The 15,314-nt window shown below is 44.9% G+C and overlaps 1 protein-coding gene across 1 annotated transcript in view; it reads right to left on the bottom strand.

The window, feature by feature from the left end:
- Positions 1-14,290, bottom strand: part of CARS2 (cysteinyl-tRNA synthetase 2, mitochondrial) — a 64,964-nt gene extending 50,674 nt beyond the window's left edge. The window contains exons 1-2 of the mRNA XM_075265289.1: positions 14,047-14,290; positions 11,557-11,607 (exon numbers count right to left, since the gene is read on the bottom strand). Of these exons, the coding sequence (XP_075121390.1) occupies positions 11,557-11,607; positions 14,047-14,240 (245 nt within the window). The 5' untranslated portion in view covers positions 14,241-14,290. The remainder of the gene's footprint in view (positions 1-11,556; positions 11,608-14,046) is intronic.
- Positions 14,291-15,314: the final 1,024 nt, after the last annotated feature.

Here is a 15,314-nt window from a genome sequence, read left to right as displayed (position 1 = left end):
CTGCCAAGATGTTCATTTATTTCACAATATGCAAATAGAAAATCGGGAGCAGTGAAGGACTCTCCATTGCTCCAAAGTACTTATGCATTGATTAAATATGCTCTGATTCCCCCAGTTCTTTAAGTGACAGGGCAAGGGAGCAATGCTGAAATCTTACCTGGCCCTGTGTTCTCACATTCACATTGTTGTATTAGTGCAGTGAAGGGCAAAGACGTTTAGAGCAATGACGTGCCTTCAGTGCTCCAGACTGCTCATTTGAATAATATATATCTCTGCAGTAGAAGCATGAATTTAACATTCAGATGAGCCTGACCTATCTATTTATCTATCTACAGTATCTACTAATTGTATATGACTAAGGAATACCGGCGTTCCGACCTTAGGATCCCTGCTGATCAGGAGAGTGAAGGGATGAGGATTGTTTGGCTTATTTTCTGTACAGCAAAGTATCCAGCCACCTTCTGTGCAGGGAACTACATCACCATTACTGTGGAGCTGGAGTCATGGATAGGGAATCAATCCAGAAATAGTAATATAATTAACTTTTAGTTACACTACACAAATATTAAAATTTTATAATTAATACTAGCTGGTACCCGCGACTTCGTCTGCGGTGATTGTAGAAGTGGGTATATACAGGCGCGGATAAGGTTTTCGTACTGTGTATAAGGCATGGGATATGAAATGTAACTTTGTATCTTGTTGTTGCTATAATTCTGAGAATACGTGAGACTTTTGTGTTGAAGTTAATTTGTATTTGAGCTGCTATACGGTGTTGTGAGAAACTTTACATAGTGACTTTGGGACAGAAGTATTTGAAGTTAACCCTTTCCCGCCGATGGCATTCTTGGATTTTCGTTTTTGACTCCCCTCCTTCTAAACCCCATAACTTTTTTATTTCTCCGCTCCCAGAGCCATATGAGGTCTTAGTTTTTGCGGGACAAATTTTTCTTCATGATGCCACCATTATTTATTCTATATATTGTACTGGGAAGCAGGGAAAAAATTCAGAATGGGGTGGATTTGAAGAAAAAATGCATTTCTGCGACTTTCTTACGGGCTTTGGTTTTACGGCGTTCACTGTGCAGCCAAAATGACCTGTCCCGAGCCGGCAAGGAGAGAGGACGCGTCTGCTGGAGCTCCCGGCATCTGCGGCCTTCTCCTTTCGGCATCTACCTTCTACTTACCTGATCCTGGTCGGTGACGCCCGGCGGCGAGTCCCTGGATCCCGGCGGTGCCTTCTGGACCCTCATTTTCGGCCTTCCTCCCGGTTCTGTTGGCCTCGGAGGCTTTGCGGCCTACCCGCCGGCCTGTCCTGCTGCGCCATCTCCACTTTCGGTTCCCTCCTGTGGATCGCGGCGGCCGGCTCCTGTCTTCCATCCCTGCGCTGTGGCAGCGGCTGCTGTACGGAGGTGAGCGGTACTTCTTCTGACCCCCTGTGTGCTGCCTCCGGAGTCCGGTGTCTGCTCCTGGCCTGTGTGGGACCTGCTGTGCGGCCTACATACTGCTCTATTGGGACTGGCAGTGGCGGCGGCCATCTTGTGAAGCGCCTGTGCTCTGCGGCTTCAGGGGGGTTGGGAGAGTGTTGAGCCCCTACACTACCATCAGGGGGGCTCCTCTCCTTCCCCCTGGACTTTTCTGGACATTGCCTCCAGCTCCCCTGCCTGAGTGACATTACTTTCAGTGAGTGTTGAGCCCCTACACCACCATCAGGGGGGGCTCCTCACCTGCCACCTGGACTGGACTTTACATATTACTTGGCCTGCTCCCTGCCTATTCTGGTTGAGCCCTTTGTGAGTGCAGAGCCCCTACTCCACCACCGGGGGGGGCTCCTCACACTGGGCTCCCGTGGACTTATAATTGCCTGTGTGTCCCCACCGCTGGCTACTTATTTCACGATGTTGGATTGAATCGCTAACAGTGTCACCTCTGGCGGCTCTCAGCTGATTGTTAGGCTTCTTGTTATATGGCCCCTACCGCCCTGTTGGAATTTGCTGCTGTCTGACCTCCTGCACTGCTCCGCGAACTTTGTCCCTGTCGCATAAGTTTGCCCTCCAGCCTCACCGACTTCGGTTGCATCCCTGATCTTTCCTGCTGTTTTTACTATGCCTCGGAAGAAACCATCCTCCTCCAAAACCCCTAGGAAGCTATCTGACTTCTTCTCGAGCACCATGTCGCATTCGATGCCTTCTTCACCTTCAGGTTCCCGCTCTCCAGCGAAGTCGCCTTCACGGTCTGAACTGGTGGACTCTTTGCCTGAAGAGGGCTCTCTCTCAGCCGATCGTCTCCCCCTGCTGGCTGATGGTGGTAAGAGAAGTTTTGTTGTGTCTCCTCAGGGTTCTCCATCTGGCAAGGAACCGGTGTGTAAACGGGTCGCTGATGTCCTACCTGCCTCTGTTGCTACCTCTGATTTTGTTCATTCGGACATTTCTGATTTCCCGGCCTCCTCAGACCCTGTAACGTGTGATACATTGAAAGGGATGCTTGTTCTTCTACAGGCGGGGATTAACAAGACTGTCTCCTCTGCGGTGGGCAAATTGCGACAGGATATTGATGCTTTGGGAGAGCGGACTGACCATCTTGAGAATAAAATGGAGGAATTTTCGTCTGCTCATAATGACCTGGTTGACGCTCATAACACCCTGGAAGCGGAGGTCAGATGGCTCAAAATTAAGGCTGCTGACGCTGAGGATCGGTCTAGGCGCAACAATATTAAGATCCGTGGTGTCCCCGAGGATGTGGCATCGGAGGACTTGGCGGCCTATGTTCAACGCCTCTTTAAGAAAATTCTCCCGCAACTTACTGAGCTGGAGCTCACCCTGGATCGAACCCATCGTATTCCAAAAGCAAACTCTGCTCCTGTGGATGTCCCGAGAGATGTGTTAACGAGAGTCCATTTCTACCAAGTTAAGGACTCGATTCTTGCGGAAGCCAGGAAATGTGGCACCTTACCAGCTCCGTTTGCATCCATTTCCCTGTTTCCCGATTTATCCGCAGCTACTATGCAGGCCAGACGTGAGTTGGCTCCCATCACCAAGATCCTCAGAGACCGGGGCATACGGTATCGTTGGGGCTTCCCTACCAAGCTGCTGATTCCCCGCAATGGGATTTTCCATTCTGTCCCTGATGTGGAGGCGGGCATGTCCCTCCTCCGTAAATGGAAGCTTGCCCCTGCTGACTCTCATTCATCTGTGCCTGAATCCTCAGTTCAGCCTTCTCATCTTACTAAGGAATGGACTGTGGTGGGCGGTCGTAAGTGAATCCGTTAGCCGCTTCGGCGGACTGACTTGCCTTGCCTAATGTTATGACTTTATTCTTTGATTTAGGTGACCTGTGTGCCTTTCTAATACTCACTCTCGCTGAGTGTTACTGACCTGTTTTTCTCCCCCCCCCCCCCCAGCTGATTACTTTTGGTTATTCGGTGTTTTTTGACACTATGCTATTTTGTTTGCATTCTTTGTTCTTGTTTTATACCTGGATTGTTGTATGGTTATTATGCCTGTTCATACATACTCTATGCATCCTTGTTTTTCTGTGTAGCCACCTGGGTCTTCCGCCATTTTTCTTTAGATTATCACTATGGTACTCCGTATCTCTTCACTTAATGTTAGGGGTTTGAATAGCCCCTGTAAACGGAGTTCTGTCTGGAGGGAGGCCCGTCGCCTTCGCTGCGATGTGCTCTTTCTCCAGGAGACTCATTTTTGTGTTGGCAAAAGCCCTAAGTTCTCTAATCCCTCTTTCCCTCATATATATCAGGCTTCTTGCAATGCTAAGCGTAAGGGTGTTCTTATTGCTGTGCGGGATTCAGTAGCCTTTTCCCTTGAATCCACTTTAGTTGATCCCGGGGGTCGGTTTTTGGGGCTTAATTGCCTTATTAACAATGTTAAGTATACTTTAGTAACTGTTTATCTCCCGAATCGTTCCCAGGCGCAGTATTGGAAATCTGTGCTTTCCAAGATCCGAACTTTTGCTACTGGTATGTTGATCATTGGTGGGGATTTTAATTGCTTGGTAGATAATTCTCTAGACTCCTCCAACCCCAAGAGACGCTCCCCTATATTGTCTTCCTCTTTGATTGATCAGGGCCTTTATGACGTCTGGCGTTGTCAACATGGCGGGGAACGAGATTATAGTTATTTCTCCTCTTCGTCCTCCTCTTATTCCCGTATTGACTTTTTTCTCACTGATAAAATTGGGCTGTTGCAGACAGAATCTACGGATATTGGGCTGATCACCTGGACTGATCATGCTCCAGTGTCCCTCTCTCTACATGAGAAGTTCTCCACTGCTATGCCTACCCAGTGGCGCCTGAATGAGTATATCCTAGATCACCCCTCTTATGATGAGCACCTCCGTGAGGCCCTGAGGGAATATTTTTCCCTCAACTCCCCCAACGTATCAGACCCTCATGTGCTCTGGAATGCTCATAAGGCATATATGCGAGGGGTGCTTATTCAGGCGTGCGCGAGGGCAAAAAAGGAACGATCTAAAGACATAGATGCTACACTCCACTCCCTGTCCTCCCTCTCTGCAATTAATAAGCTTAACCCCACTCCCTCTGTCTCTGCGGAGATTAGGCAATGTCAACTCCGATTGCAGGGCCTTCTGGCTTGTCAACAGGACCTAGCTTTTAAGCGTTTTCAATGTCAGGCCTATGTGCATAATAGTAGGGCTAGCGCCTTTTTAGCTAGAAAAATCAAACAGTCGCGTCCTAAAACCCGTATTGCTCACCTTGTGGATGACTCGGGTACTAAAGTAATTGACCCCCGCCTTATTGCAGAGCAGTTTCGCTTATATTACAAGTCGTTATACAATCTTAGGGATGATCCTCAGACGTACCGACCATCTAGGGAAGAAATCGATCGATTCTTAGATTCTGTGGCCCTGCCCCGCCTTTCCCCTGCGCAGTCTGCCTCCCTAGCCTCGCCTATCACTTTGTTTGAAGTTACGGAAGCTATAGCCTCACTGAAGCCACTAAAATCCCCTGGCCCAGACGGCTTTTCAGGGATCTACTACAAGAAATACGCAGATATTTTGTCCCCTTATCTTCTAGCTGTGTTCCGGAAGGCAGCGGAGGAGCAATGCTTCCCGGAGGAAATGTTGTCGGCCACTATAGTGACCATCCCCAAACCCGGCACATCTCCCACTGTCCCGGCTAATTTTAGACCTATTTCCCTCCTGAACACGGATATCAAACTGTACGCTAAAAATCCTTGCTGAGCGGTTGCTCCTCCTTCTCCCCCAGTTGGTCAGTCCTGACCAGGTGGGTTTTGTATTCGGTAGGCAGGCGCCAGACGGCACACGGAGGTTCATAGATCTTATTCAGAAAGCCGAAAAAGATGGTACGCCTTCTTTGCTTCTGGCTTTGGATGCTGAGAAGGCTTTCGATAGGGTCCACTGGGGTTACTTAGACAGCCTTTTGGATAAGTTTGGTATGGGGTCAGTCTTTAAATCTGCTATTCTGGCTCTGTACTCTCACCCGTCGGCTCGTGTGCTCTCATCGGGCTTCCTGTCTGAGTCCTTTCGGATCTCGAATGGTACTCGCCAGGGCTGCCCTCTTTCCCCTATTATCTTTGCGCTTGTGATGGAGCCTCTGGCGGAGTCCATTCGGTCGGCGGGAAATATTGAGGGTATTACTGTGGGTCGCCAGCAGCATAAAATCGGCTTATATGCTGATGATGTCATACTGGCCCTGACTTCCCCTGGTTCCTCCTTGAGTGCTGCTACGGAGGTCTTAGAGGGATTTGGTAAAGTTTCTTATTATAAGGTAAATTCCTCCAAATCACAGATATTGCCTGTTCTCATTTCTCCCTCGTTGAGACGGGATCTTAGTTCTCAATTCCCCTACCAATGGAATGACTCCCGTATAACTTATCTTGGCATCTCCCTGACGGCCCCTAGTTCTGATCTGTTTTCTGTCAATTACATCCCCCTTTTGACCAAAGTTACTTCTCTTCTTGCCTCTTTCTCACAGCCAATGTTGTCTTGGGCGAGCAGAATTGCTATTGTCAAAATGATGGTGTTACCCTTAATCTTGTATATGTTCCGTACAGTCGCTATCCCCCTCCCTGACTCATATTTTACCAAACTTCAGTCCATTCTTTCCAACTACATTTGGGAGGGTAAGAGATCCAGGGTCCGACTTAAGGTGATGACACGCCCTTGGTCCCATGGGGGTGTGGGTGTCCCAGATGTTAAAAAATATTATATGGCGTCTGTCCTAGATCAACTTAGGGTCGGGTGGGATGAGACTTCTAAATGGCGCTGGGCCGAAATTGAGGAATGCCTTCTGGATGCCCCGCTTATGAGCATTTTACGCCCTAAGGATTCAAGTCTGCCCGTCACTTCCCCTCCCTTACTGAGTATTAGGGCCACGGTGTCCGCTTGGCGTTATTTTTTGTCATATACTTCCAGAGAAGACCTGGTCCCTTTATCAAAGCTACCCATACTATATTTAACCTCCTTTCTCCCCCAGCTGCGACTCCGTGGTTGGGTCTCTAGGGGTCTCTATAGAGTGACACAGCTGTTTACGGACGACGGGTTTAAGTCGTTCTCCATGTTACAGGAAGAGTTCCAGCTCCCTAAAACGGACTTCTTTAAATATTTGCAGTTGCGTCATTTTTTTCAATCCTATGAACCCTCTAGATTGACCTTTCCCAGGCTAGCCTTAAAGCTGTGGAATAGGTCCTCGCCTGTTAGAGGTGGGCTGTCTGTGTTTTATGGCTTTTTCTCTGTCCCCCCGGAGCGGGTCAAGCCTCTTCACCTGCTTCGTTGGGAGACGGACCTGGCCAGAACTATCCCTCTGTCGGATTGGTATGCGGCAGCTGGGTTTGTTAAACGTGTATCTAAGGGGGCAGCACATTGGGAAACGGCTTTGAAAATTATGCTGAGGTGGTATAGGACTCCGACCCAGTTGGCGCATATTGATCCTTCTTGTTCTAGACTCTGCTGGAGGGGATGCGGCCAAATAGGTTCATTCTTGCATTTGTGGTGGGACTACCCACCATTACGAACCTTCTGGATAGCGGTATTTCATTTCATGTCCACCATGGCTGGGTTTGATATCAGTCCCCTCGGAGATGCAGGTCGTCCTGGGTCAGATCGTGCTCGCAGCTCGGGCCATGATTGCTCGCCAGTGGAAGTCCGCTCTTTGTTTGACCTTAGCTGAACTATTTCACCATGTGAACTTGGCATGTACCTTGGAACGTTTGTTGTCTAACAAAAACCATACTTACACCAAGTTTCGATCACAGTGGTCTCTCTGGATTTCGTATGTGGAGTCTAATAAGGGTGTTCTTTCTCCTCGGCCTCAGGCCGCCCCCAGGGGGTCCCCTTGATTACTATTTACCTACTATGTTATTACCCCAGGTGGCTTTATTTTATTTTATTTTACCGTTTTCAATTTTTCGGATGTATTTTGTGTTTTTCTGGTATTGTATTCAGGTATGTGGTTATGTTGTTTATGTCATTGTTTGGTTTTCTTGTTCTTTTCTGTTCCTATTCCGTCTCCCCTATTTCTCTTTTTCTTGTTTCTTTCCTGTTCCCTTCTGGTTGTGTTCCCCTTTTCATTCCTTTCCTGTTTTCTTGTAGAATTGGTGTCTTTGTAGCATTTGTATATCTGGTCCTTTGTTCTTTGTATGTTCGGTCGTGTCTGTGTCATTCATGTATTTGAGCTACAGCCCGGAGTTCCGGCATGCGATTCCTATTCTACTGCTTGGACTTCTTCTTATGTTTGTAATTGCTTCTTTTTATTATATTGTAAAAGCTTTCTTCTTTTCAATAAAAACCATATTTAAAATAAAATAAAATGACCTGTCCCCTGTATTCTGTGTTTCGTTATGATGCGGGGGATACCAAATTTATATGGTTTTATTTACATTTTGACCCCTTAAAAAAAATCCAAAACTGTGTTAAAAATTTTTTTTTGAAAAGTCGCCATATTCCGACAGCCGTAACTTTTTTATACGTGCGTGTACGGGGATGTATAGGGCGTCTTTTTTTGAGGGACCGGGTGTACTTTGTAGTTCTACCATTTTCGGGAAATCTTATTGTTTTGATCACTTTTTATTCAAATTTTTATCAGAATCAAAACAGTGAAAAAACGGCGGTTTGGCATTTTTGACCATTTTTCCCGCTACGGCGTTTACCGAACAGGAAAAATATTTGTATAGCTTTGTAGAGCGGGCGATTTCGGACACAGGGATACCTAACATGTATGTGTTTCACAGTTTTTAACTATTTTTATATGTGTTCTAGGGAAAGGGGGGTGATTTGAATTTTTAATCCTTTTTATTTGTTTGTATTTTTTTTTTTTTACTTTTTTTTAACTTTTTTTTTTTGCATTTATTAGACCGCCTAGGGGTATTGACATGGGTGGGCAGTGTCGCGGATTGTCAGAGCGGTGGGGGTCGGCAAATATGGGTGCTCCGGGGCGTTAAATACTCCTCCTGGAGTATTGGTAAGGTGAGGGGCAAAGTGGTAAAGTATATGTATATGTGATTGTGTGGGGTTAGGGGCGAGGCTGTAGAGGGCAATATGAATTTTGTGGCTTGCTATGGTCCAAAGTGTGTGAGATTGCAGAGATGGTGGTGTGAGTTTGGGTTTTGTGGGGGTCCTGGCACAAACGTATGTGCGGTATTGTGACGAAAAGTAGCCTATTGCGCAATCGGGTGTATTAACTATGTTTGTGGAAAATTTCAGCCAAATCGGTCGAGCGGGTTTTGCGTGATTGAGGAACAAACATCCGAACATCCGAACTCACAAACCCACAAACTTTCACATTTATAATATTAATAGGATTATGCATAGTTTGTTGCATATTTACTTTCATAGTAATTAAATCACTGGCTTTTTCATGAATTAAAGGATCTTTCCTGCTTCTGACTGACTGTGGCTGTCAGCATTGGAGTCAGCAGTTTGGCCTCCTAACTCCCCAGCTCTACACAACACAGCCCCATTAGACTGATGGGGAAGTGTTGTAATTACCAGCATAATGGTTAACCAGTGAAATACTGTGCCCAAAAATAATAAGAGGAAATCACAACATTATCCCAGCATCCAATGAAAAAATGATAAATGTTAAAAAGCAATGCCAGAATTTATGTTTGTAACAATTTTCCCCTGAAAGAGTTAATAAAATGTAGTCAGTAAGTTATAGTCACCTCAAAACAGCGACATTAAAACAATGTATCTCAACCCACAAAAAACCAAACTTTCATATGGCTACATTACCATAAAAAAATATCAGGGTACAATCCAGGCTCCAGAACTGATCCTCCAGAATGAAAAATATTGGAAAACTTAGTTTACCCAATTTAGTCTGCACAGCTTACATATTCACTTTTCACCCTTTGCGGTGTATTCACATTTGGAAAATTAATATTCATTATTCCTCTTGATAAATTCTTGGAGGGGTGCAGTTTTGAAATTGAGGTCAACCAGGATTCTACTTTACTGGCACCTCAAGGGTTCTGCAAATGTGACATGGCATTCAAAAGCCAAATAGCGCTTCTTTACTTTTGTGTCCTGCTATGTGTCTAAACAGCAGTTCTGGAGAACATACATGACATGAACCAAGAATAACCCACTTAGTGTCATAATTGGGTATAAACCACTGAAGGAAAAAAAGCACTATTTGGCTATTGGAGTGTATATTTAGATGGTTTGGTTTTAGGATGCCATGTGTCTTTTGAGGGGTCCCTGAATGTCAGCAGAGAATATCCTGACACGTGACCCCATTTTGAAAACTGCACCCCTCAAGGAATTTACCCAGGGGTGTGGTAAGCATTTTTACCCCAAAGTATTGCATTAAAGGGGCTCTATCACTAGGAAAAGTAATTTTTAACTAATCACACCTTTGCATAGCCTTTAGAAAGTCTATTTCACACCTACCTATAGTATGTAGATTGCCTCAGTGGTTTCTGAATAAGTCCGTTTTTATTCATATGCTAATTAGACTGGTGCACGATAGATCGTGCACACCTCTCCTATTGTTTTCTATGGGAGACTGCTGCTGATGATGATGACTCAGCTTCCTGTTTGCTTCACACACATAGAAGATAATAGGAGAGAGGAGGCTGCTGGGAACTTCCTGAGCTGGCTGGAGGTTCATTAGCATATTAATAAAAACGGACTTATTCAGAAACCACTGAGGCAATCTACATACTAAAGGTAAGTGTGGAATAGACTTTCTAAAGCCTATGCAAGCATGTGTTTAGATAAAAATGACTTTTCCCAGTGATAGAGCCCCTTTAACTCATTTTCCAGAAATTAATGTGCAGATTATGGCTAAAGGTAAAAACTGAAATTTATTTCTGAAATATGGAATTTAAGTGTGCAATATTTTATGACCAGCTTGTTTCAGAGACGAACACTCCAATATGTTGTATCCCGGAATATCCTGCATAATGGTATTTGGAGTGTGTTCTCTGTTGGCACAACATGACATACTGTATTTCTGGAAAACTTGCAATTTTAACTTTTCACTTTTAGCTTTTTGGATGCTAAAATAATGCAACACTCAAGGGTTAAAAATTCTAACTATGCTCATTTTTAGATTCCTTAAAGGGATCCTATCCCTCACACACAATTTTTTCTAGGTACCACATAAGAAAGAAAGGCTATTTTTCTCCTACCTTTCGTCGTCTTCTATACGCCGCTGTTCGCCTAAAATCCCGGTTTTTGTTGGTATGCAAATTAGCTCAATCGCACCATTGGGGCAGGCTCCAGTGCTCAAACAGCACTGGGGGCGTCCCCATTGCTGCCAGATAACTCTCTCCAGCGCCGCCTCCATCTTCGTCAGCAGCGTCCTCTTCATCCTCTTCTTCTGGCGGTGACTTGTAACTTCTTGGCAGAGCAGACTGCGTATGCCCACACGCCACGAGAAAATGGCCGCTTGCACAGTATTGTAAGCGGCCATTTTCTCATGGTCTGTGGGCATGTCCAGTCTTCTCTGCCCGAGGCCTATAAGTCGGAAACCTGCGCTGGAAGAAGAGGATGAAGAGGACACTGCAGATGAAGATGGAGGCAGCGCTGGAGAGTTCTCTCGTAGCATCGGGGATGCCCCCAGTGCTGTTTGAACGCTGGGGTCCGCCCCCAGGTCTGCAAAAGAGCTAATTTGCATACCAAGAGAAACCGGGATTGTATGCGAACAGCGGCGCGGAGAAGACGACGAAAGGTAGGAGAAGAATAGCCTTTCTTAAGGCTATTCCGACGTGGTACCTAAAAAAAAATTGTGTGTGAGTGATAGGATCCCTTTAAGGGAGTTAGTTTATAAATAGGGTCATTTCTTGGGGAATTCCATTTTACTGGCACCTCCAGGGATCTGCAAAAGTAAGATAGCGTCCAAAAACCAGTCCCTCTAAATGTACGTTTCAAAAGCCTCAGCAGTCACGTGTGGTTAGGACTTCCGCCACATATCAACACTGGACCGAGAAGACTAGACTGCACTGGAGCATCGGGAAAAGTTTTATTTCTTATTGTTTATTGATCAAAATCAAAGTAAAAAGATCATAATTTTTATTGGGCCATAATCGCTAAGCACTAATGGTAACTTACCATGCATGTCCAAGATGTGCGTGATCATACACTGTTGGTCCACAGCTATACCTAAAAGGAACATATGAGATTATATTACCATGCGTTTACAGAAGACCTTTCATTTAGTGACAAATGTACCAAGGAATAACATTAGAAAATCAATGGGGCTACTATATTAAAGACCAGTGCACCAAAATCATCGAAGAGGACCTTTCACGTCCTATACTGCTGGAAAGCTGACAGTGCACTGAATTAACCGTACTGTCACCGCCAACGCCTAGGTCAGTGGCAAGTGTACCAGAAAATGGCCAAAAAGTAACAATTTTTTTGTGCAACAAAGCAAGTGTCAAAAATGGTGACTTTTGGCATGATTTGTATACCAAAAAATTTGCAAGTGCTTATTCAGATGACAAGGCTGTGTATTGGCCATGAAAAAGTTTATATCTAAGTGTAAACCATTTTTACAGATTCCTCACAGACTATGGAGAGATTTGTGAAATGGCTCAAGAAATGGCATGTTCTATTATTTAACTGTTGAGCAATGGGATGCATTATTTTCTATGGGGCAGTGTGCTGTTTAAATGGACATCAAGCACATGGTTGTTTAAAGGGGAAATGTCGCCACCTTCACTAACTCCAGTTCTTAGTATCTGCTAATAGGTGCTGCTCCACTGATTCCAGCACAGTCAGAATTTTCTCTCTAGCCATCACCATTCCCAAGAAACAAGCACAGTTAGTTTTGGTGCCAAAGTGCAATTCAAGCTCTGTAATATCAGAAGGGCGGTGTCAGGGAGGGGGTGTAATTCAAAGTTCATATCAGAGACAGCCAGAATCACACACCTTGTCTGCTCCTGTCTGACATTGCCATCCTGAGAGTACAGAGACTGAATGGTATATCGGGAACCAAAACTAACAGCAGTGATTGCTTGGGAACAGTGAGGGCTAGAGAAATAATTCCAACTGTGCTAGAATCAATGGAGCAGCATCTATTAATTGATGCAAAGATCTGGACTTGTTGGAGGTGGTAAAATGATTCTCTTTAAGACTGTTGTGTGAGTAAACACTAAGGGACAATTTAGACGTCCATAATATAGCCATATTATATTGTCTGACCTAAACTTACAGCACCGTAGAGCCCTAAGATTCCTCTAGTTCTGGTCAATGGACCTGCAGTTGCCATGACGCTTGTGGCTCTAACATAGATGCTAATATATTGGCACATTATGAACAAATGAATGTGGCCTAACTTTAGAAGTATAGAAAAAACAATCAAGGATTATAAAGCTAAATATAGAATGCATTACCCTTGGATTTACTTTACCCTGTTATTTTGATGGTCTGCATTATATAACAAAGTGATTAATTCGAACAGTATTAACTTTTGGGAATGAGCAGCAATACTAAGCACAGCCCCTGTTATATGTACAGCACTGTGCTTACTATCCAGCTGGTAGGTAGGGCTCATTGGTGTCAGATCCCAACTGCTCATATATTGATGACCTATCCTAAGGTTATCATTGCATATGTCCCGGAAAAACCCTTTAACATTACCACTCTTTTGTATTACAAGTGACATAGATGTTTTCCATCTCAGCATAAGAAAATTCTGCAATATTCTAAAATAATTTCAATTCCATGCCATTTTCAAGATGTCTGCTGGGATGTGAAACACTTGAGGACAATTTTCCAGCCTGTGCATGTATTCTTAGCGTCCAGGTGCACAGCTCATTCAATTTTGTTATTATAGTACAGGGGTAGGGAACGTACGGCTCTCCAGCTGTTGCAAAACTACAACTCCCAGCATGCATACTTGCTCTGCTGTTCTTGGAACTCCCATGGAAGTGAACGGAGCATGCTGGGAGTTGTAGTTTCACAGCAGCTGGAGAGCCGAAGGTTCCCTACCCGTTATAGTACATTATGGTATGTTACTAGGATGGTGAGTGGTCAGACCCCCAACAATCGGTAACGTATAACTTATCTTAGCTATATATTAACTTTCTTCTGATTATATTTGTTTTTTTTTTAGTAACATTAGGGCTTACATGTGCCATAATGCACTGCTTACTCGCTGTATGATTTGTAGTGCTGGGTCTTGGTACTGTAGTGCTGTCCCATTGAAGGGCTTGTGTGCTTAGCATTACCAGGAGCTTTGCTGTCCTCAAACACTGTGGAGGTCTTGGCTAATGAACTCTCTTAAGGATAGGCCATCAATCTTAGAAAGTGGAAACCCCCTTTAAGGTAGGGCTGATATTATTTGTCACTGCTGAAAATTTGCAGCTACAAAAAAAAACACATTTATGGAATTCATTATTTTGAAAAAATACTTTTCTACTACTGTACATGCAGCACTTTCTATCTGTATTTTTACAGTGTAAAATTAGCAGCATATACCAGCCATGGTCACTAAATGTAGACCTAACATTATGCAGAGGCCAGGTTTTATTGTATGCACATATTGCCACTTCCTTCCCATATTACAGATACAGTACAGGCAGAGAATAGTCTGACCATGTTGCTAGCGCCGGTCTGTGCAGTGTGAGCCCTTCCTTCCTCCTAGTCAGGCTGTTGTACACTTGTAATTCCGTCTCATATCCACTAGGGGGCGCCCAATGTCCAGCAGCAGAGGTACATAAAGCACCGGCCCGAACCTTCCCGGTCAGCCCCTGGAGCAGCCTGCAGCCGTGCCGCACTATACTCTGCATTTTCCCGCCGACACCCCAGGACTCTCAGAGGCCTCTGTGTAGTCAGCAGTACAGTGGCCGCAGCGCCGTCACAGGCTCCACATGCAGTGGCAATGACACAAGCCAACCTCCTACCTAAAACCAAACCTCTTCCTCCGCTCCTCCCACCATTTTACCCTTTCGTTGCCGTAAAGAAATCGGAGCCACATATGGTAAAACGGCTAAAGCTTTGGGTCAGCTGTTAGCAGACATGCTTTGTGTATATGGCAGCCCGGGACACTGCACCAGGCTATACTTCTCTATCAGAGAGCTGTATACAAACATGGGGATAAGCTCCTCCTGACTAGCAGACATGACAGGAGGCGGGAGGAAGGACTGTACAGCTACACCCAGCTCACACTAGCTACAGCCTCCATCTGCTGCCTCTTACTCCACAGACCTGGTGGCAGCTGGTACTGAGTTCTCCAGGACTGTCAAGGCAACAACTTGTGCAGGCATCTCACCTTCATCTATGTGTGATGGCCTCAGTACATAAAGCTTATGGGTAGAAGGTTTTGTCCACCTAAAATCAAAAACTCACAGTGTCTGAAGAGGATTTCACCCCGAACATCACATTACCACACAAGTTACGGTTATAGAGGTTGTGTGGCGGCAAACAAAATATTGCAGCCACATAACCTAGCAGAGGTGCTATGACATCCCTCTATGAGAGTGCCAGCCCTATCGGGCCCATTCACACAGAGTAAACGTGTGTGTATTTTGGCAAAATACACGTGTAAATATAAGACTCCCATTGACTTCAATTACATTTTACACGTGTATTTTGATGTGTATTTTGACGTGTTTTTTTGCACGTGAAAATAAATGCCAATGAAGTCAAAGGGACTCTTATTTTTACACGTGTATTTTTTGCCAAAATACATACGCGTTTACTCTGTGTGAACGGGACCTAAGATTGCCACTTGGCCAGTAAACTACCATTGTTTTTAAAATATATATATATATTTTTATTTTTTTTGACAACAGTATTTCAATAAGGGCCCCTTCACACGGCGTAAGCGCGCCGCTCATTTAGACACGTATACACGTGTCCGA

Source organism: Leptodactylus fuscus, chromosome 2, assembly GCF_031893055.1.
Source record: "Leptodactylus fuscus isolate aLepFus1 chromosome 2, aLepFus1.hap2, whole genome shotgun sequence".
NCBI classification, from domain to species: Eukaryota; Metazoa; Chordata; class Amphibia; order Anura; family Leptodactylidae; genus Leptodactylus; species Leptodactylus fuscus.
Note: the sequence above shows the minus strand (reverse complement) of the source record. Positions and strands in the feature narration are given on the sequence as shown.